At 44.4% G+C, this 21,714-nt stretch overlaps 1 protein-coding gene across 2 annotated transcripts in view; it reads left to right on the top strand.

Moving 5' to 3' along the window:
• The window catches only part of PAK5 (p21 (RAC1) activated kinase 5), a 248,165-nt gene that overhangs the window by 221,541 nt on the left and 4,910 nt on the right, over positions 1–21,714 (top strand). For both annotated transcript variants that reach the window (XM_072943556.1, XM_072943555.1), the window contains 4 exons: positions 4,920–5,408; positions 6,626–6,759; positions 11,111–11,237; positions 20,027–20,152. In XM_072943556.1, the coding sequence (XP_072799657.1) occupies positions 4,920–5,408; positions 6,626–6,759; positions 11,111–11,237; positions 20,027–20,152 (876 nt within the window). The remainder of the gene's footprint in view (positions 1–4,919; positions 5,409–6,625; positions 6,760–11,110; positions 11,238–20,026; positions 20,153–21,714) is intronic.

The following is a 21,714-nucleotide window of genomic DNA, read 5'->3' on the forward strand; positions in this document are numbered from 1 at the left end:
TCTTTCTCCCAGGCACGAACATGCGCGAATGTACGAAACAGTAAATATGCACAAATTCATCATTTTTGTTTCACCCATTTACAAATATAGGATATCATGGGAAAGATGATTTCGAGTAAAACAATGAAAGGAAAATAGTTAAACAATTACAGTAGTTTAAGAGCCATGTGAGAGGGCCAGGGTGCCTTGTTACAGAAGAAAGCTTGGGCTTTCTGTCTTGGACAAATACATAGAAGAAAGTTTGGGCATTGTTAGGGCTAAGTGCAAAATTCTGCTCTGGCCAAAGCGAAAATGAAAGCAATGAAGTATGTACATATGATCAACTCATCTTGCTGTGGTGATTATTCCCTTTTGGTATGTTTTGAGCTGATTTCTCTAAGCCAGGACTGGTAAAACGCATACACACAGAGTTTTGCTTCCGCCTCCCTCCCCCAGGCATTGTCATCCATCATTTTCTGGCCCAGTTCTTGCACTTGACCCCAGGCTGCTCAGACACCTGGGCCCCCAATGAAACTCCCGAACCAGGCTTTAGTTCGGTCACTGTCACTCCACCGAGCACCATCCTGACCCTGAGCACCTTCTTACCATTGAAGGAGATCTCTCAGAAGGTATCCAGGATCCAAGTTCTAAGTGACATTGTTTGGATTTGAATCCCAGCTCCACTTCTTAGACGCTTTGAGACCTTTGCATGACCTACCTAAACCCACGGGGCACCTTAGTTTCCTTATCTGTGAAATGGAACAATGGTGGGGCCTTATCTCATTGTGTAACTTGGGATTTAAAGGTGGCCACATACATGAAGTGCTTAGGACAGTCCCTGACACGTGGAAAACACTCAGCAAGTGTCCTTCTTAATATCAGTGTGAGTTACGCCTGCAGGATAGGCGTCTGACAGCACTTGGTTAATGGAAAGGGCCCGACTTTGGCTCCCAGTAAGGCACCCCTGCATTTTACCAAAGAGAGAGTGTCCAGCCTTGATTATATATACCAGGGAGGTGCCAGCTAGTGGTGGAGATACCAAGGCAGGGAAGAAAGCGGTCCCGTGATGCCAGTGTGCCCAGCAGCTGGGACGTGGACACTCTCTCACTGGGAGTGAAAGCCTGAACGGGTTGTGTTATCTTCCCAGAGGGTTGGGGCTATTTGCTTGGGGGAAGTCTCACTTCCTAGAGCCTCAGCTTTGTCAACAATACAGAGGGATTAATTGCCCACTGAAAAATCACGAGGCCAGTGATACTCACCATCATGGAACCCTTGTGTCATCAAGACCCAACTGAGGGCCACACGTCAGCAACATGGTGGCCTGAACCGGGTCACTCATGCAGTTGGCCCTCACAAAGTCAGCTGTTGTCCACCGTCTTCTCTCTGAACCGACCAGACCCTGCAGGGAGGACCACGTGGTCTCTCAATGGAGCCAAACAGTCAATTGTCCTTTGACCGATACACCTCAAGTCAGGTTCCAAAAATTGTCTCCTGTGATAGTGTTTGCTCCCCATCTGTTCCTTTTTTAAGAGTCTGCACCTCTTACCAGCAACCACGAAAGACAATAGCACCGTTTTGTCTCCAAGACCTGATTTCAAAGATGTTTCGCTCCCAGTGAACAGCTCCGCCTTCTGTCTGATTGAATGTCGTCCCACTGGTGCAGACAAGCGTCCTTTTCTTGATGCCACATGTCAGCTGATGAGGAAGAGCAGTGGCCCAATGCGCTTCCTATAGGATACAGCCTTTTTATTCTTATTGTTTCTTCAGAGATCAGTTATACATGCTGGTGGGGAATGAATTCAGTCTTACTTACAGTACAAGGGGGAAGTGCTCCCAGGAAGACTACTAGGAGGTGACGGCACGTGACGGCCCCCAGGACACGCTTTCAGAAGTCAGACTTGTGACCAGCCTGGGCTTGGCTAATCTCGAGCTTAACTTAAGGAAAAATCCAGTTGTTTAATTTACACTGATATTTGTCTCTCCCCAACCCTGAACACACACACACACACACACACACACACACGTTTTCCTTGTGTGGGGCACAAATCCAGGGCCTCACACAAAACCATTTGATTTCAAATATAGCATTTAATTATAGCACAGTGTTCAATATATTATCATTAAAGACACTTTGATTGTTTTGAAGATTAACATATAAGAGTATATAAGCCACCGGTACACTGTGCCTATTCAAAAAATGCTCACTAGTTTTATTACCATTGTAGTTACTATCTATTATTTTGTTTTACATTCCCGCTGCTGTGCTGAGCACTTCATATAATAAGAACACCACCTAGAATGTATCAGCAGAGTGTATTGAACCATCCCTGTTCAAATCCTTTGAATTGTATTCAATCCTTTGAAGTCACATACTTTAGTGATGAAGGAGGTAGATGATATTATTATTATTATTATTATTATTATTATTATTATTATTATTATTATTATTACTACTACTCCTACTCCTACTAGTACTCCTCCCATTTTACAGATGAGACAATTGAAGCACAGGGAGTTTAAAAAATTTGTCCAAGGTCACACGATTTGTAAATGGCAGGAAAAGGTTTTGAGTCCAGAGTTTTTTCTTGAACACTGGGCTGCCCTCAGATGCCCCAGATGAGTCTCGTAAAAGCCTGTGATGGAGATAGAGGACCCTCATTTTACAGATGAAGAAACTGAAGTTCAGAGAGGATGAATGATTTGACTAAAGTCTTCAGAAGCAAAATTCACCTCTAGGTATGTTCCTCAAGTATGTTCTCTCTGCTCTGCAAGCAGGCGAGGGCCCTGGCTTGGCGGTACCCTGGCCCCTGCGGGCTGGTGCGAGGCCGTCTGAGTGGTGGACTCACCTGAGTAGAGTGTGCTGTTCTCCAGGCCGGGAAGGGCTGCCTTGCTGGCTGTGCATCTGGAACCAATGGGCAGTGCATTGCTGAGAATGGTGCCGTGGTAGCAATTTTAAGGATTCCTGGTGTGCAGGTCTTGCTCCCGGACTTGTGGGAGAGGCGTCTGTTCGTGCTATGTGAGGGGCCGGAGCTTCAGATGCCTGCCTTCTGCCAGCTGACCGCCATGTTGCCAGTTGCAGTGAGCAGCATGCCCCATCCTACCTCGCTTCTCTGTGGCATTTGATGTGGTTCCTCACTCCTTCCTTCTTGAAATACCTTCCTTCCTTGGCTTCAGGACATCCTAGTCCCTTAATTTCTTTCCTACGCCACTAGCCACTCCTTTTCTGCTCCTTTTGACAAGATCCTCCTGCTCTTTCTGGTTTCTAAATGTTGGAGTCCTTGGACCTTTCCTTACACATTCAATACCATGGCTTTTAATTCCAGCTAAATACTGATGACTCTCAGCTTCATGTCCTAGGCTCAGCTCTCCCCTGGACTTGAGGCGTATCTAAGTCACCTACGTGGTCTCTCCATGTGAATGTTTAATAACTCTCTCACACTGACCATGGCCCTGATGGAACTCGGGGTTTCCCCTTCCGTGTGTTCATTGTCTATTGCTGTGTAATAACTTATTCCCAAACTTAATGACTTGAAACAACATTAATTGCCTCATATGGTTTGTATAGGTTTCCATGTCTAGCTTAGCTGGGTGAGTGTGACCTTGAGTCTGTCATGAGGTTGCAGTCAAGATACCAGCCAGGGTTACATCATCAGAAGGCCTGACCAGGGCCAGATGATCACTTCCAAGATGGCACATGTGGCTGTTGGAGGAGGGCCTCGGTTTCTGGCTGCGTCTTGGCAAGGAGGACCTCTCTACAGGATTCTTGAGTGTCTTCAAGATGTGGCGGCTGGAGAAAGCCAGAGTAAGTGATCCAAGAGGAGGCAGAGAAGCCGCAATGTCTTTGTCGGCCTCAAAGGGCACTCGCTGTCACTTCTGCCATACTCTTCTGCTCACACATGTCAACCTGATACCGTGCAGGAGGACACTGCACATGGACATTCATGCAGGAGGCAGGATCACTGGGAGTCACCTTGAGGCTGATGCACAGCGCACAAGCCCGCTCCTGCCCTGTGTTTCTCATATTGTTAAGTGGCCTGTTCCTCGGGTCAGTATCCTGGAATTCTTCTCTGATTCTTCTCCCTTATATTCTAATCCAAGTCATCAGCAAATCCTGTTAGCTCTCTCTTTAGACCCTACCCTGGATCACCCCATCTACAGCATCCACCCCAATCTCTGCCCACACTGACTGCAGTAAGTTAACTGGCATCCTGTTTCCACTCTTGCCACCAAAGCCTCTCCTCCAGAAGCCAGAGAGTCAAGATCAGGTCAGTCCTCTGTGCTTAGCAACCTTAGTGGCTCCCACCTTCCTCAGCAACAGCCAGCATCCTTGCCATGGTCTGCACGATCTGCCCTCTCCCCACAACCTCACTGCTTCCCTGTCCTTCTTTCCAAACTGCCTCCCCTCCACTCCAGGAGAGCCTCCATGCTGTTCTCCAAGCCTGCATGTTTATCAGGTTTCTTTCCTCTTAAAGCCGTCTGCTGATTGGATACAGCCCACACACATTTTGGAAAGTAATCTGTTCTACTCAAAGTCTACTGATTTAAATGTTAATCACATCAAAAAATTACCTTTACAGTAAGATCTAGACTGGTGTTCGACCAGGCAACTGGGTTCATTGCCTAGCCAAGTTACACCTAAAATTAACCATCCTACTCTATTGGTGTCTTCCTCTTTCCTATCTCACTTCATAACTCCCAGGATCACCTCCCACTCCTTGTGTTCTAATGGTCTTAGAGTCTGCTTCTGGGGATTTTAAGAGGGAAGGAGGGAGGTCAGAGGGCAGGTGAAGCCAGGAAGCAGGATATCCTAGGATCCCACGAGGTGAGCCCCACCCATGAGCAGGTTGTGCAGTGATGCTCTTCATTTGGACCATCTGTGTAATGGCTGTGGTGTTCAGATGTAGCATGTGAATATTCTCCACCCATGTCTGTCTTCCCAGGTGGACTACGATCGAGCACAGATGGTCCTCAGCCCTCCACTGTCAGGTTCCGACACCTATCCCAGGGGCCCCGCCAAACTACCTCAAAGTCAAAGCAAAGCAGGCTATTCCTCAAGCAGCCAGTACCCATCTGGGTACCATAAAGCCACCCTGTACCACCACCCCTCCTTGCAGACCAGCTCGCAGTACATCTCCACAGCTTCTTACCTGAGCTCTCTCAGCATCTCATCCAGCACCTACCCACCACCCAGCTGGGGCTCCTCCTCAGACCAGCAGCCCTCCAGGGTGTCTCACGAACAGTTCCGGGCTGCCCTGCAGCTGGTGGTCAGTCCAGGAGATCCCAGGGAATACTTGGACAACTTTATCAAAATCGGGGAAGGGTCCACCGGTATTGTATGCATCGCCACCGAGAAACACACGGGGAAACAAGTCGCGGTGAAGAAAATGGACCTCCGAAAGCAACAGAGACGAGAGCTGCTTTTTAATGAGGTAGATGGTGTGTTCGGATCATCCTTTTGTTGCTGGGTAACATTTATTTCCTATTTCAGAAATTGCACAGGTACATTTTAGGACGTTAGAAAACACCGAAAATACAAGAATAGCATTCCTTTTTCTCTGCACAGATGACTCCTTCTTTAGGAAGTACTTCTTGTGTGCCAGCCACCGAGCTAAGCATTGGTCTGGTTTGATTCTCACAACAGCCTTAGACAGAAAGATGTTATCTCCATTTAGTAGCCAGGAAACCTAGACTCAGTTTACCCAACTAGTGCAGGGTCGGGCAGCAGGTTCATACAGTGGTAACAGTGCACTCAGCTGTGACCTCAAACCCTCTTCTTGTGGCTCATGTGAAGACACCAGGGGGTCCACGCATCTTCTGCTCCCACAGGTATTCATGTCTTTACCACGCTCCAAAACCAGCGAAATGCACTGGGTAATTGGGCTTCAGTTTCTCCCTGGTCCCCAGTTCCTGATTTCTGGATCATATTTCCAAATCACTGAACAGACAAGGCAGGTATAATTTTAGATAAACAGCCATATAATTTATTATTTATTATTTAACACTCATTCTGAAAATGTTTCCAGAAGCAGCCACGGGGCAGCAAATCCTGGAAGCTCTCTCCCACCAGCAGACCCGAGTGGGCCTTTTTATGCCAACCTCATAATGTTTTTACCTTCAAGACTTATCCTTTGCTTGCAGCCCAAACCTCTCACAGACTCAACCCAGACCTACCAAGAAGTAGAGTTGTCTCATGCGGCCCCAGCCCTAGTAACCTAGTCATTTACTTTGTCTGCTTGTGAGACTCGCTTATCTTGAGTTGGATTGGCCCTTTTGCCCAACAGCAGACTATGGACAGACAGTGTGTTTTAAGGGCGACCCATGGGATATCTGATCACATCCCCCAGAACAGTCAACTAAATTCCCCCTTGTGAGTGCGAACCTTGCCATGGTTCTGCCCGTTTTCACTCCTTATGTTCCACCAACCCAGCGTCTGATTGACTTGCCATTTTCTCTGAATTTACTAACTTGATTCCCTCCCTCCCTACCAGCTACCCTGAATGCTGTCCCTTTGCCTGTAATTGACTTCTGAATAAATCTGCCTCCCCCATCAGTAATCAGCTGAACTCCCGGCACAAATGTAGACACAAGAAAACAACTGCCAAATTTCACTGCCCCAAGTCAAGCAGTATCCTTCCATTTTGGCCAGGTTGTGATAATGCGGGATTATCACCATGACAACGTGGTCGACATGTACAACAGCTACCTTGTCAGTGATGAGCTCTGGGTGGTCATGGAATTTCTAGAAGGCGGTGCCTTGACAGACATCGTTACTCATACCAGGTATGTTTCTTTATTATCCAGATGCATAATTCAAGGCGTTTATTATTCTCCCCCAGGGTGCAGCCTCAGTGACTATCTCTATGAACTCTTTGTAAGTTGTAAGCAGTTTTATTTCAGAGCATGCCTGCCCTTTTTCTCGGTATTTCGGACGTAATATTCTGCATTCTAATGAACATTCTAATCCTAGGTGCCTATTACAATATCTTGTATGCAAAGTTCATTCATTCAATTCACATTCTCCCTGCCCTCTGGAAGTTCATGGATACCCATTGGTTTTAAGTCAGCAAGCTTCTGAGAATGGAGTTTTGGTGTCAGATCATAGAATTTCCCATTCCTACATAGATTTCTAAAACTGAGTTTCATTCTCCTGAGTTGCTATGCCATTGCTAAGAGTTGAAACCACCAAGGGTACCTGGGGAAGGAACGGGCAGGTGGGAAGATCAAAGTTTTATGTCATCGTAACAAACTACATAAGAGAAAGAAACCCTTCAATTCTGTTTTTAAATCTTCTTGCAAGTAACAATGTTTAATTGCCACTGTTGCCTCAGCTACTTGCTTTCCTAATGTGTCAGTTGTGGTCATTTCATCAAGTGTTTATTGATTACTTTTTATTTGCCAGGACTCTTCCTAAGAGCTGGGGATACAAAATATACAAATGAATAAAGTACAGACACATCCCCTCAAGGAAGTTACAGATTAGAAATAAATATATTATAACACCTGTGAAGAATTAGAAAGAAGTATATAAGTAGCCTAGAAGAATACCTGATGTCTCCATCAGGGAGAGTCAAGAAAGATTTTCAATATACAGTGATGTCCAAATGGGTTTTGAGAGATGCATAGGAGTTTACCAGAAGGCAAGTGGGAAGAAAAGGGCATTGAAAGTAGATAAAAGAGTATGTGCTAAGACAGTGCTTCTCTATTTTAATAACACATATTACCCATGGATGTTATTAAAATGCAGATCCTGACCCAATAGGGAAGAACGTAAAACTCTGCATTCTGATGAGCTCCCAGGTGACTCCAGTGCTTTAGTTCACAGACCATACTTGGAAAAACGAGGTTGAAAGGAACAGACATAAAAATCACATTACATTTGGGAAACTTTAAATTTGCTCTTGCTGGTAAATAAAATGCCAAAGAATTGAGAGGATTGTCATTAAGGAGAGGCATTGGATATTAGCTGATGTCACTGAAATGGCATCCAAATCAAAAGTAAATCCAGAAGAGCAACAACAGGGGGAAAGCAAGCTAGCAAGAAAGTGTTTGGAACCCCTGTGAGGGATAGAAGATGCTCCTGGGTCTCCACTAAAATGAAGCAGTGTTTCAGTTGTGACTGCCTACAGCTCTGAGTCTGCAGTGGACCACTTAAAAAGTAAAGGATCTGAGGGGAGACACTGAGCACTTATCACCAACATTTCAGCTGGCAGATTCCTGTTGGTACAGCCATAGGGCACAACCACGTTGTGATCATATAGATCATCTCAAATTGTAGCAACAAATGTACTGAGAAGACCTAAGAATAAGCCAAATGTGACTTACCTATAAAACAGTTAATTAAATTTGTCCAAGGGAGGAACATTTTTCTTGGCTTGGGGAGCTTCAGAGAATTACTTATCTTTCTGGAGCTCACCCTTTATCAAGATTCTTTTCAATGCTTGATTTCCATCTGTGGGATCCACTTAAGAGCTGGCCTCTCTAGAATCCATTGTGTTTTTAAATTCTCTCCATCTAGTTTTGTCAACTAATTTCCCCTTGAAAGCAGACTAGCTCTAGAGAGCAAGAAGAAACTGAATGTCAAGGAACACCATGAATATTCAGAATTTGAAATCCTTAAGCTGGACATTGAGAGTCCCCTAAAATAGATAGTCAATAAGTACTTTAATTGAATGATTGCTTGATTGGCTGATAAAACCCCTTGCCACTCAAAGTGTGGTCTGGGTACCAGCAGCATCAACATTACCCAGGGGCTAGTTAGACATGCAGCATCTCAAGCTCCACCCAGATGAACTGAAAGAATCCACACTCTCACCAGATGCTCAGGTGTTTCTTATGTGACTGAAGTTTTAGCCCTACCCAGCATCTTGTTAAATTACATCCTACTGATTTCCAGGAAACAGGTATTCTAGAAGGAAAGGAAAACACCAAGCACTGTCAGGCTCTTTGTACAATAACTCTGTAAGGTCAGTGTTGATGTGCCTGTCTGTCAAGCGGTGAAGCTACGGTCCAGAGGTGAAAAGCATCTTTCTCAAGATTGCATGTTTAATAACTGACAGAGGCAGGATTTGATTTGGAGTTGACTCCAGAACTGAAGCACCTTTACCCCCATCCAGGCTCCTCCCTGTTGAAGCAGGAAAGCATCAGTCTTCCTACAGAGGGCCCTGCACCTTTCAAAGCCACTGAATTAAAAATCAGTAGCCTTTGCCACATAGCCCGCTAGAGGTGATCTTTCAGTCACTCATGGGAGCTCTGAGTCAATTAATTTTTGTTATAATTGACCTATAAAAATCTTTATGCCTGCTTCAAATAACTCAAATCTCATAGAATCCAAGAAAAATGCATTTTGTTCAAAGTGGTGATTCTTGCTCCTGAATAATTTTTTTTATTGAAATATAGTCAGTTACCAATGTTGTGTTGATTTCTGGTGCATATCAGCACTGTTTAAAACAGTGAAGCAACCTAAATGTCCATCAACAGATGACTGGATAAAGAAGTTATGGTATATATATACATATACATATATACATATATACAATGGAATGCACACATATACATATATGCAATGGGATACTACTCACTCCTGAATTAATTTTAAGGTGTAATTGAGCTTGTCCCCACAGCTAATGCTCTAAACCTCTGAGGCGTGTGCTTGGGGCAGCTGTGAAAATTATCATCTGAAAATGATCCAGCACAATTACCAGCCCGCTCACCACAAAACCAAGAACACAGAAGATACAGGTTTCCACTCTCTTTCAGATAAGAACATTTCTTCTCACTTGCCTTCCTATGAGACCAGTTTATTGTAGTAGGAATCCTCTTCAGGAGAAGGGCATGTTTCTTCACACTCATCCGCCTTCCACAGTCTCCTAGTTGGTTATCTCCTGGGAATTTACTTTGAACCCTCATTTTGCTCAGTCAGGGTTTGCTGGCATCAACAAGACTGAAACACAGATTCAAGGCCGTCTATTTACTTGTCCTGCCGAGCTAAGCGTTACCTGGGATTACTTGCTGAGTCAGTCGTTAAATTTGGGCTCTGATCAGTGACACCCGTATGCCTCCTGACCGTGTCCCGATAGCTTGTGTGAGATGGTCTTTCACGTTTGCGATCTGATTTGGGCCTCGCGAGATCTCTGAGAGAGGGAGGAGGTTTTACACCTGGGTGAGTTAGGCAGATGCCAGCATGGGTCGTCTTGAGGACACTGAGCAGCCTCGGCTGTCTGTTTCTTCTCACCTGGATTCCTCCATGGTGTTTCCGTCCTTTTGAGTTATAGTGGTCGTGTGATGCAATAGGGAAGTGGGAAAGCGTGGGTTCTGAACTCAAAGAAAGGTGGGACTTGAATCATGATCTGGTCACTTTCTTACTGTATAACCTTGGACAGATCATCTGACCTCAATCTTCTCTGAAACCAGAAATACCGTCTTTAGAGGGTGCAGCCCATGATGAAACGTGGGAGCACACATCCAGGGTGGTGCTTGTCTTTCTCATCCCCATGGTCTGTTTATGAGAGAATCACCCATTCATGCTGAGTTTTTAGTAACTAACTAGGTTCCTTCTTGACAGAGGGACCTGGAGGAACAGAAGCCTCCAGCTCCTGGAGGAGGGTGAGGGAGGGCTGATGAGAGGCCAGGCAAGTCCCAGAGGGCGATCTGAGAGATCCAGAGACCACTTTGCCTGAGCCCAGCCTTGAAGAGCATGGTAGCTGTGCCTATTTCCAGGATGATGTAAAAGAGACCCAAGGAAGTTAAAGGACTTCCTCAAGGTCACCTAGCTGCCACCTGGAACCTTGGCTCTATTCAGTGTGTTCTCTCTGTAGGACCCTGGAGTTTTGCCGATACTGATGAATTACCTATAAGAATCCAAGGAAATGCATTTGCACTCATGGCCCAAAAGCCAGCCAAAGGGGGTCTCTTTCCTTTGGCTTTCATTTGGCCCCTGTCATTCCCAGTGCCAGGCTTACTTTTGGGTTCTGGGAATCAGATTGCAGAGACTTCCTTTTCCTCACCTGCAGATTTTTCAGACATGGGCTGGGGAGCTTGGACTGGTTCACTGGAACCCAAGGAGGCACCTCTCTTGATCATTTCAAAAATGTCTTAAACTGACCTAGCTCCTTAAATGTTATTTCCTTTCTAGAATGAATGAAGAACAGATAGCTACTGTCTGTCTGTCGGTTCTGAGAGCGCTCTCCTACCTTCATGACCAAGGAGTGATTCACAGGGATATAAAGAGTGACTCCATCCTCCTGACAAGTGATGGCCGGGTAAGACTTTCACGTTGGCCCCTCCACGGTTTACGCTGACACTCCATCTGTCATGAATATCATCTTCCTAAGGACTCTTTCTCATAATTCTAATTTTTCTTAGTCACAAGTCACCCACTGCACTTCCCAGAAGGCTTACAGAAAGGAAATGACCATCCTCTATGTCATCCTGTTAGTCAGAACTTTCTGTGAACTGAGTGTGATGGATAATTTTCTGACTTAACAATAAGGGTAGGGAGTAATAGAAAGTATGGAAATTTCTTTTCCTTCATTTTTCTGCCACATTCTTATTTTGGTTGGTGGTGAGAAAATGCCTTTTCTAGAGCCAGGTCTACCCTATTTGTGTGACTGTGCGTGTCTGCAATGTCTCTCAGAGTCCCTGCAGGAAACAGGTGACAAACTCCAGTGGGTAATTCAAGGAGAGTTTAATAAAGGTGTGGGCAGATGCAGAAAAGTCATAAGGACCTGTCATGAGGATGAATGCAGTTCTCTAGAATGGAGCACTGCTCTTATCACCCCATGCCTGAGGAGGTGAGGTGCAGAGCTAGTTGCTCACATCTGGAAATAGAGATTGATGTGTGAAGAGGGCTGCCTGCAGGAGCTCTGATTTTCAGTGGAATCTGGACCACAGTGAACCTGCAGGATTGGAGCCCAGCCAATAAATTCCCCAACCTCACTCTGCTCCATCCATCCAATCTCCTATTGGTGCTCCCCATTGGCTGAGTCCAGTCAGAAACCATAGGGGCAGTCAACACAGGATGGCCTCCCAGGGCTCAGAGAAGGGAGAAGAATAGATCTGGAAGGACAGATGGAAGATAGCCATCACACTAGCATATCTCTGAGCCCAGATTTCTGCCTTTCTCATCATTGCAACCTGCTCTGGAGATTCACTTGAAACTCATCGGCCACACCAAGGTATAAAAGAACATAGGATACAGCAGCCAAGGAAAGAATGAGTTGACGTTCCCAGGAAAGCTCAGTTAGATGAAAGAGTTTCGTAGCCTAGGTTTTCCACTACTTAGTTCTTTTAACCTACCTGAAATTCTCACCAGATATAATAGCCCTGGCATCAGTGGAGCTAGCCATTCCTTTAATACACCTATCGTTTATAACTGAGCATCCTCAGCCATATGGAAAACATTTGTGTCACATCAGAATCTGCCCAGGAATGATCAGAGGGCATCCAGAAGAAGTCACCCAAGTACTTTGACTTTTCTTCTTTTGTTTTAAAAAGATTGTTGATTTTATTGTGGAAAATTTAGCAAATTCAGAAAAGTATAGACGATAAAATGACCATCACCCCTAATCCCATTTCCCATATTTCCATGAATATATGTATACTTTATGTGTGTGTGTGTGTGTTTAATGGGCAGTTTTAAGTACTGCTTTTTGCATTGCTCTCGCTGAATTCTTTAAGATGGTACAGAAGTATGTATCAGTCAGTTTTTGCTATGTAACAAACCACTCAGTAGTTAGTAACTTTAAACCAGAACCATTTATTTGCTCACACTTCTGTGAGTCGGCATCTGCACTGACCTCAGCTGGGACAGCTCAGCTGAGCTCACTCTTATATTTGCAGTCAGCCTGGGGTTGATGACCTCACTCATTTGTCTGGCAGTTGACTGGCTCTCAGCAGGGGCAGTGGAGGTAACCGGGCAGTGTGTCCCTTACCTCCCAGCAGACTACCCCAGGCTTATTCACTTGGTGCCTGTGGCAAGGTTCCCAAGAGCAGCAAGAAAGGCAAGCCCCAACACTCAAGCACTCTCAAACCCTCTGCTTATATCTTGTTTGCTAATATCCCTTTGGTCAAAATAAGTCACAGGGTCAAGCCTAGATGTGGGGGGGGGGGAGCAGTGGACACCACTGCCTCTCGATGGGAGAAGATGCAAAGTCACAGCCGAAGGGATGTGGATACAGAGAGGCAAGGACTGTGTCCCATTTTGCACAATCTCCCATTGAGCTGGGGCACTCTAAGAAAAGGATTGGAACCCTCCCCTGGCCTGACTCAGGAAAGCACCAGGGAGAAAGGTCCCGTGACCTCAGAACACAATTTGCAGAGCATTGAACTGGTCCACAAATTGGCTCTGGGGACTGGAACATATGGCAAAAAAAAAGGCAAGTAGGGCAGGTTCAGCCATGCTCTCTTCCCTTGTTTCTGGAGACTGACAGTATAGGCGTCTTTCCTTTCCGTGTAGGTGCTGTGAGTCCACATCAGATGTCAAAATCAGACGTGAGATGAAGATGATTCATTATTGAATCAGCTCACTCTAAGATCTCCCCTCCCCCCAATATATGAAAGGCGATTAGATCATTCAGTGTCATTCTCGAGGGCAGAATCTCCATTTTAAACTTTTCCCGCATGTCCACGCATCCAAAAAAAACCCACAGGGACTCGCACTTCATCAGTGCTCTCAGTCTGATGGACTTGCTCACTCATTCATCCAGGAAATATTACCTAAATGTCTGTGCTGTGCCAGGGCAGTGCTAGGATCTAAGGATGAACAAAGCGAAATCAACCCTTTCATTCAGCTTATGTGGGGCATAGGGTGTGATAATAAACAGAAGAATAGTTGGGACGGTGTAGCTCAGTGGTAGAGTGCGTGCTCAGCACACACAAGGTCCTGGGTTCAAGCCCCAGTGCCCCCATTAAAGATAAATAAATAAGTAAAAACCTAATTACCCCCTACCTCCCTAAGTTGAAAATAAATAAATAAAAGCCTTTTAAAAAAAGCAGATGAATATACAGATAAAATCACCACCAGACAGGTGTGATAAGTGCTCAATTTTCTATAATTAATTGATTTTAAGCAGATTAAGGAGGGTGGTGGGTCTGTAGAGGGCAGTCAGAGAAGGCCCCTGCCATGGTGACAGCAGACACGTGAGGGGGCGGAGCCTGTGCCCGTCAGGGTTGAGAGTGGTGCAGGGGGAGGGAACGCAGCCATGTTGAATGAAGCCTGGCTCTTGGCCTCGTTGGCCAGTGTGAGCTCATCCACATTTCAGAACAAGGCGCCATGTTGACTCCAGTTTCTATAGAGAAAAGAAAGTTTTGTTTGTTTGTTTGCTTGTTTTAAGAAAGAAAGCAGAACTGGAGTGTAGCTACTCCAAGAAAAGGTTGAGAGTATAGTTTATACTAATCTGTTAGAGCTTTTATAGTATGCTATAGTGCAGAAGACATTTTCATTTATTTATAGTCATTATAACAAATCACCCCAATGCTCTGAGTCTTAAGTCAAAAGTCATTTTACATTCTCACATAGCTCTGAGAGCTGGCCAGGCTCAGCCAGCCAGTGCTGCTCTGACTTGTTAGATGATGTTTCTAGACGTCTTCCTCACTCACATGTCAGGTCCTTCATGCTGGCTGGTGGCTGGACGCTCAGCTGGCCCTGTCCACCAGAGCACCTGCCATGTGGCCTCTCCAAGTGGCCTTCCTCACAGCATGGAGGCTGGATTCCCAGACTGAGTGTCCCAAAGAAACAGAGTGGAAGGATATGGCATTTTTATCACCTAGCCTCAAAGTCGCAGTGCCACTTCCACCATAATCACTGCCCTTCCAGATTCAGGAGGAAGGAACGGAAAACCCTCCTCAGTGGGAGGCGAGCTGAGTCATGTGGTTAGAAGAGCTTATGGGCTGGACAGTGTTACTGTTGGCATTTTTGGAAACTATTGTCTGTCACACGAGGTGTGCTGGGTTCTCCTCCTGTTGGGAGATGTTCAGCATCATTAGCCCTTAGAGAAATGCAAATTAAAACTGTGAGAGATCACTACAGACCTGTAAGAATGGCTAAAACGAGAAATAGTGATAGCAACACTTATCTACACACTGCTGTTGGTGGGGATATAAAACGCTAGACCCCCTTTGAAAAATGGCTAGGCAGTTCCTTTGAAAACTGAAAATGGACCTACCACCTGCCCAGCAATCACACTCTTAGGCCTATATTCCAGAGACATGGACACTTATTTCCACACATAAACTTGCACACAAATGTTTATAGCAGTTTTATTCATCATAGCCCCAAACTTGAAAACACCCAAATGTCCTTCAGAGGGTGAATGGTTAAATAAACTATGATGTGTCTATACCACCCAGACAAAAATAATGAATGAGTGACACAAGTGACATTGAATGACTTGGATGAACCTCAAGGAAATTATGCTGAGTGAAAAAAAGCCAATCCCCAAAGGATATACACTGCATAATTGCATTTATGTAACATTTATGAAATAACGTAACTATAGAGATGTTCAGCAAATTAGTGGTTGCCGGGGTTAGAGACTGGGAGTGTATGGCCATACAGAGGAAGCACCGTCATTTTACAGTGATGGTACAGTTGGGTACCTTGATTTTTGATGGTGGTTGTACAAGAGTATAGTGTGATAAAATTGCAGAGTAGACAAACACACACACACACACACACACACACACACACACACACACACACTACATACCCAAACAAGTTCATGTGTAACTAATAAAATCTGAATAAGCTCTATGAACTGTACCAACATCAATTTCTTGGTGTTGATACTGTGCGATATTGTATAAGATGCTAACGTTAGGGAGGACTGGATGTGCATTTCTTTGCAGCCTCCTATAAACCTATAATTATTTCAAAATAAAAAAGTTTTAAAGGCAGGGAGTTGCTCAGGTTTGAAAGGATAAGTCCCTTCTGGCCTCTTCAAAGACTACAAGGGATATTAGTTGCTATCAAATGAATATAAATCATTCACTATTTGTTCATAGCAGAAATAATATCTAGTGAGTCACTAATTTACTTTAAGCAAGGGAAATGTGGTATTTGGGGTTTGAAAGGGAAAATAAATAGCCTGTTCTAGAGTGGTTGCAAGAATTACGTGAAGTAATTGGCGTAAAACTGTAAGTAAACCAGGTACAAAGTAGATGCTCAGAGAGAAGGCAGTCCCCCAGCCCTTGCAATTAAGGGTTGAGTAAATTCATCCATAATCTTTCCTTGGTCTAGGACCTGCATCTGAAAGATGGTACTTAGGGACCACTAGATAGTGAGCGATTAACTTGATCAAATTCATTGGCTAGAATGGAATTCAAACCCATGACCTCTAAAACCCAAAGCATCTATTGAAAAGGGATATTTACAAATGATCTTTATGGTCTTTCTTTTTACTTTAAATTGGTTGCCACACTTTAAGATTTAGGTGATTTCACATAAAGGTTCAGATACCTGTCTCCCTTGAAAAAAATCCAAGTATCTGACAACACTGTGCCTAAATTCACACAGGGCAATAATGGAGGTGGTGTAAGGAGGGTGAATAGCACTACAGTGCAAATGTTGGTGTCCCACCCACATCTTCAGGAGGCTTCCCCATTTTACTATTTCCACCTCCAAATGCCACCACCTGCAACTCTTTGCTTGGGGACTTTCTCTGACCCCTGTTGCGTGCAACCTCAGTACAAAGCAGAGTAGAAATTTCAGGAAATTAATATCCATGATCCCCAGAAGCAACATTGAAAAAGTGATGGGATTTGGTGTATAAATACCCCAGCTCTCTCACCCTTGGATGGAGTAGCTCTGAGGCACACCTACACAGTCTCCCAGATGTCCTCAGCAGGATTAAGCTCTAGTTTCCACAGTGAGAATTTACTTGGTGATTAACCCTTGACTGACTGCCTTTCCTTTCCTGTTGTACTTACCAACTTCACTGCTAATGTTTCCTTATCCCCTCAGTAAATGACTTACACTGAATCCTTTTCTCAACATTTGCTTCTGGGGGAAGGGAGCCCAAACTGATATAGTGCCCAGAAACAATGAATGAGTGTGTGCCCTTTCTCCCACAGGATTTGAAGTGAGGGTTAAAGGATAAGGAAGGGGCCATAGACTGGCAAGCAGAGCCTTGGAGTGTTCCACACCCTCTTTACTGGGCCCCTGACAATGGACTGGAAGTCAGTATCTCTTTGCTAAGGTCATGTGCCTCTAGTTTCCCATTGTCCCCATCTGCACATCTAATGCATTGGTCCTTATTTTCCTGGCTCTCTTAAGCACTTGAGTTTTGTTGGCTCTCAAATTACTAAACTTTTACAGTTAGAAGAAGACCTAAAGATTATCTTCAAAAAGCTCTTCATGAATAAACAGAGACTTGGGCATGTTAAATAGCTTGCTTAAATTCATTCCTGTAGAGAATTCATTCCTTTAGAGAGAATTCCTTTCTCCTCAAATAAGATAGACCCTGAGATACACCCAAACTCCCTCTCCACAGAGGTTACTTTTTCTAATGCAGGGAGCACAGCATGAGAAGTCAGGGGACCCAGGTTTCAGTCTCCCTCTAATACCACTGTACAGCCTTAGCAAGTTCTCTGCAGTCTGTCAAATGGCAGAGGGGCTGGCGAGGCTCTACACTGATTCAGCTCAGCCACTATGATACCTTCCCTCTCCTCCTGGGTTTGGCTGCTGAAGAAGTGGGTCTTCAACTGGAAGCACCGTCATCGGTCTGGTCCCTTCTGTTACGCCTATTTCTTTGGCCCTGGATCACTGCTCTTCTTAACACAGAACATCAAAACCCCTGGAGACTTGGGCAAAAACAGATTCCTAGACCCCACCCTCAGAGATTCTAATTCAGTCAGGCTGGGTACATCTCTGACAAGTTCCCGTGGGATGCTGATGCTACACACTTGAGTACCATTGGCTTATAGTGAGTGCCCAGGAACCAGGCATGAAAGCATCCATCTTTCTGCCATAGCAAAAACCTGCAGCAGACGCAAGAATTCTTTAGAGCATAGGCAATTTACAAAATGAGAGTCTGACATTCTATTTTACACTTGTAGCTGTCTTGTGGGTAGACTCTCTTTGGCTCCCCCTCTTGCATGCCCCCGATTCCTAGCCAGGATGCATTAAGATGGGTAAGATCTCAAGTTTAAGTAGCAGCTCTAAGCTCTAGTTCCTTGTCTGGCCCCTTTGGAATCAGCTACATCGCCTCCTCTTAAGGGACAGGCAACGTGCTCCCTTCAGTTTTCTTAGCCTAACTGCATTAGTGAGACAAAGGTGGTTTTCTAAGTGCCCGCGTTGTACAATCCTATCTACAATAAAGCTCAGCGTAAAGTCTGTGTGGTTTCCTTTTAAGAACTGCCTACCATGCTTTATTATACTCATTCCTTGAGTTCTCATTATCTACTTGCAAATTTATTTGGAGGAATGTTGCGTGCAATTATGTTCTTTTAGAAAATTGTCTCTTTTATGTACTTGGATGAGTGAAAAAAATCATGCCGAAGCACTTAAACTCCTACAGCAGAAGAATAAGCGTAGCTGCCGAGTGTTGAGTTTCAATTTCTCATCTTACATTTTGTCAGGGAGACAGTTATTAGTCTGTCAGGTTTGGGATCTTTCTTTTCTTTTTTTTTTTTAATGCCTGGAAAAGGAAAGCCACACTAGAGATACTGAAATTAAAACTGCCAATACCAAAATGCTGATCACCTCCTTAATCATCCAGGTTTCTTAACTTTACAGGCAAACAAAATACACTGGCAAAACTGTTGCTCCTCTACTATCTGCATGGTAAGCTTGCACACTTACTCACACTCGAGCTTTGGAAATTACCATGCACACACAATTACAGTTTCTCTGTTTCTTAAAACTAACCTAGACTTCTTCACAAAACTCCACTGAATAGAATTTTATTTAAGTCTATTTTAATTCAGTCAATTAAATGTAGTCTGCTTCTACTTCAATAATTTAAACATTGTCTGTCAGAGTTCAACCACATTATTACCTTTAAAATCTCAGTCTGTCAGATTTGACCGCCATCTACTCCTCCTCCCCACCTCCCACCCCTGTCTTCCTCCGGAGGGAGACCAGGAGAGTAGGAGACAATGTGGGTTATGGGACCTCGGGGTGAAAGAGATGGGATCCATCTTCCTGTTTCTTGCTGGTCCCTGCCTTGGCGTGATGGCTTCGTCTGCTTCCTGGACCACTGAGCATTAACAGGTCACCTGGAATACATACACTGACAGGGTCCCTAAGGGTACAGTATGTTCTTAAAGAGTACTCTTAAAAGCTGTGTGCAAGAGTTTTCAGGGAGTTTTTCTTTCTGGTGACATCTAAGATAAATAACATATATATATAGGTATATACACATTGTATAATTAAGATGACCACCTTAAACCCCGGTAACCAAGTGCTAACACCCAGTTTCTATGCCCATATTTCCACTTGCATTGATGTTCACTTTGGCAACCTCAGTTGTCCTGGAGCAAAGGAGGAAAACCAAAAGAAAAGGGGAGCCAGTACTTAAAGTGATATCTCAGCATTCTTTATAAATGGGGTCTTTCAATAATTCAGACATAGAAATGAGGTTGGCTGTTTGAATCATCTCATGGTACTTAGAAAGCTAAACGTGTTCAATGCAAAAGAAAAACAAGAAAACAAAAACCCTTAACTGCAGCAGTTTGTACAAAACTTACATTGAGAATACCAGTTGACTTACACTAAAGCATCATCTCTCACGTAAAATTAAAGTAGTAGGTTGGAATTGTAATGAATTTGTTGTTTTGCGTGTCTCGTAAATTTTTGCTTTCTGGAGTTAAACGTTTGCAAGTCAACCCTGGTGGAGCCACGAGAGGTTTTTTTGTTTGTTTGTTTGTTTGTTTTTTTCATTAAAATGGATTGTGCCTTTCCAGTAAAAGGGTCTGTTAGCTCCTCCCCCAGTATTTCTAAGACCTGTTAATAATGAGGCAATTTCGTTTTGAGTTTGAAACTCTTTCTATGTTTCTACATCTGGAGCCAGGATTCTTCAATGTTAGTTTGTTGTATCCCTTTCCTTTTCAGATAAAGTTGTCTGACTTTGGTTTCTGTGCTCAAGTTTCCAAAGAGGTGCCGAAGAGGAAGTCACTGGTTGGCACACCCTACTGGATGGCACCTGAGGTGATTTCTAGGCTGCCTTATGGGACAGAGGTAAGGGGGTGACAGTCATCGGGAGTGGCAGGACCCAGGCAAGCTCGGGGATACAGTGGTTCCGAGATAACTAATGACCACAGGAGATCAGGGTGATGACTTTCAACTCCACATTTCACTGGACTTGTCACCAAGCAGTTTGTGGCAGAAGGGAGACTGGCCGCCACGGAGGCTGTTGCCACAGCATTGATCCAGGAGTGTTTACTGAGGTCCTCAGCGGACATTGGAGCAGAATCACTCCGACTCACATCTCTCCCTCAGTGCCAGGTGCACACAAAGACAAAAGCAAGGCGATGCGGCCGGGGATGCACAGATGAGCAGTGTGATGATTTAGAGGATGGAGGGTCAGAGAAAGCTCCACAAGATTGGGGTTAATATTTGGATCAGAAAGAATGTTTTCCCATAGGCAAAATCATCTGCGAGTACCGTAACATATTTTAAGATATGGCACATGTTTTGTTTCCTCTGGAAAGAAAACTGTCGCTCATCATCTGTTAAGGGACAAGGTTTGGATACATAAGCAGAGGAGGGCCTTCTAGAGAGGGAATAGCGTGAGCAGAAGTTCTGAGGCTTACAAGACCACACACACACACACACACACACACACACATACACACACACACACACACACACACACACACGGAGGCAAGGGTTGGTTTTGCCTGGGCACACAATGTTTCCACACATCATGGTGCAGAAGGCAATTCTAAGAGAGGAAAAGGCACAGACCAATGAGCGAAGGACAGTGGCAGAGTTAAGGCGGACTCTGCTCTCTTTCCCATGTTTGCTTGCCCTTGGGTGAACACTCAACTGGTTTATCTCGCTGTGGTCCCGAGAGCATAAATTCTCAGTGAAGGTCACTGCGCAGGTGATGGCAGGAATGCAGCTGACTGATAAGAAGGGTAATGAGGCTGTAAAAGGGATGCAACTGTACCAGAGAATTTATAGCCCAGCTCCGGCTCCACCTTGTCCTGACTTCCCATTCTTTACCCAGAAAGGAGGGCTTGTCGTCTCCTCCTTTCCTTTTCTTCGTTCCCGGAACATGGTTTTATATAGCAGAGTTTTGTGCAGGCTGCTTCAAAGTGATAACACACAAAGGAAAGAACCCCAAAGGGGAGGCAAAGAACTGTTCTTAAAAATCAAATTAATGAAAGAATCAGGATCTATTGTGTAGTGCAGTGTAGCTCTTTGTGGTCTGTTGTGAATATGTCAAGAATCTTCTCCTATTTTTTAAATGGTTTAATGCAACTACTTCTCTGTCCAAAACATAAAACTTTGGATGGCCTTCTCATCTGCCCTGATAGACTGTGAACCACCTGAGTTACCAGAGTTAAAGAAAAAAAGAAGAAGAAGTTCTAAACTTCAGAGTATTAAAACATTCACTGTATCTCATTGTCGGAATCTTCATTGAAGTTGCCTTTAAAAAGCAAGCACAGACCATTAGCAAACACTGGGTCACTCAACAATTTAGCTGTAAATCTGAATTGTCAATTTTGAGAGGTTACAAATATCACATTAATTTACAGATAAGTATGAATCTTTGGGTTCCCTGGACACAGCCA

The sequence above is a fragment of the Vicugna pacos genome, chromosome 19 (genome assembly GCF_048564905.1).
Source record: "Vicugna pacos chromosome 19, VicPac4, whole genome shotgun sequence".
Lineage (NCBI taxonomy): Eukaryota > Metazoa > Chordata > Mammalia > Artiodactyla > Camelidae > Vicugna > Vicugna pacos.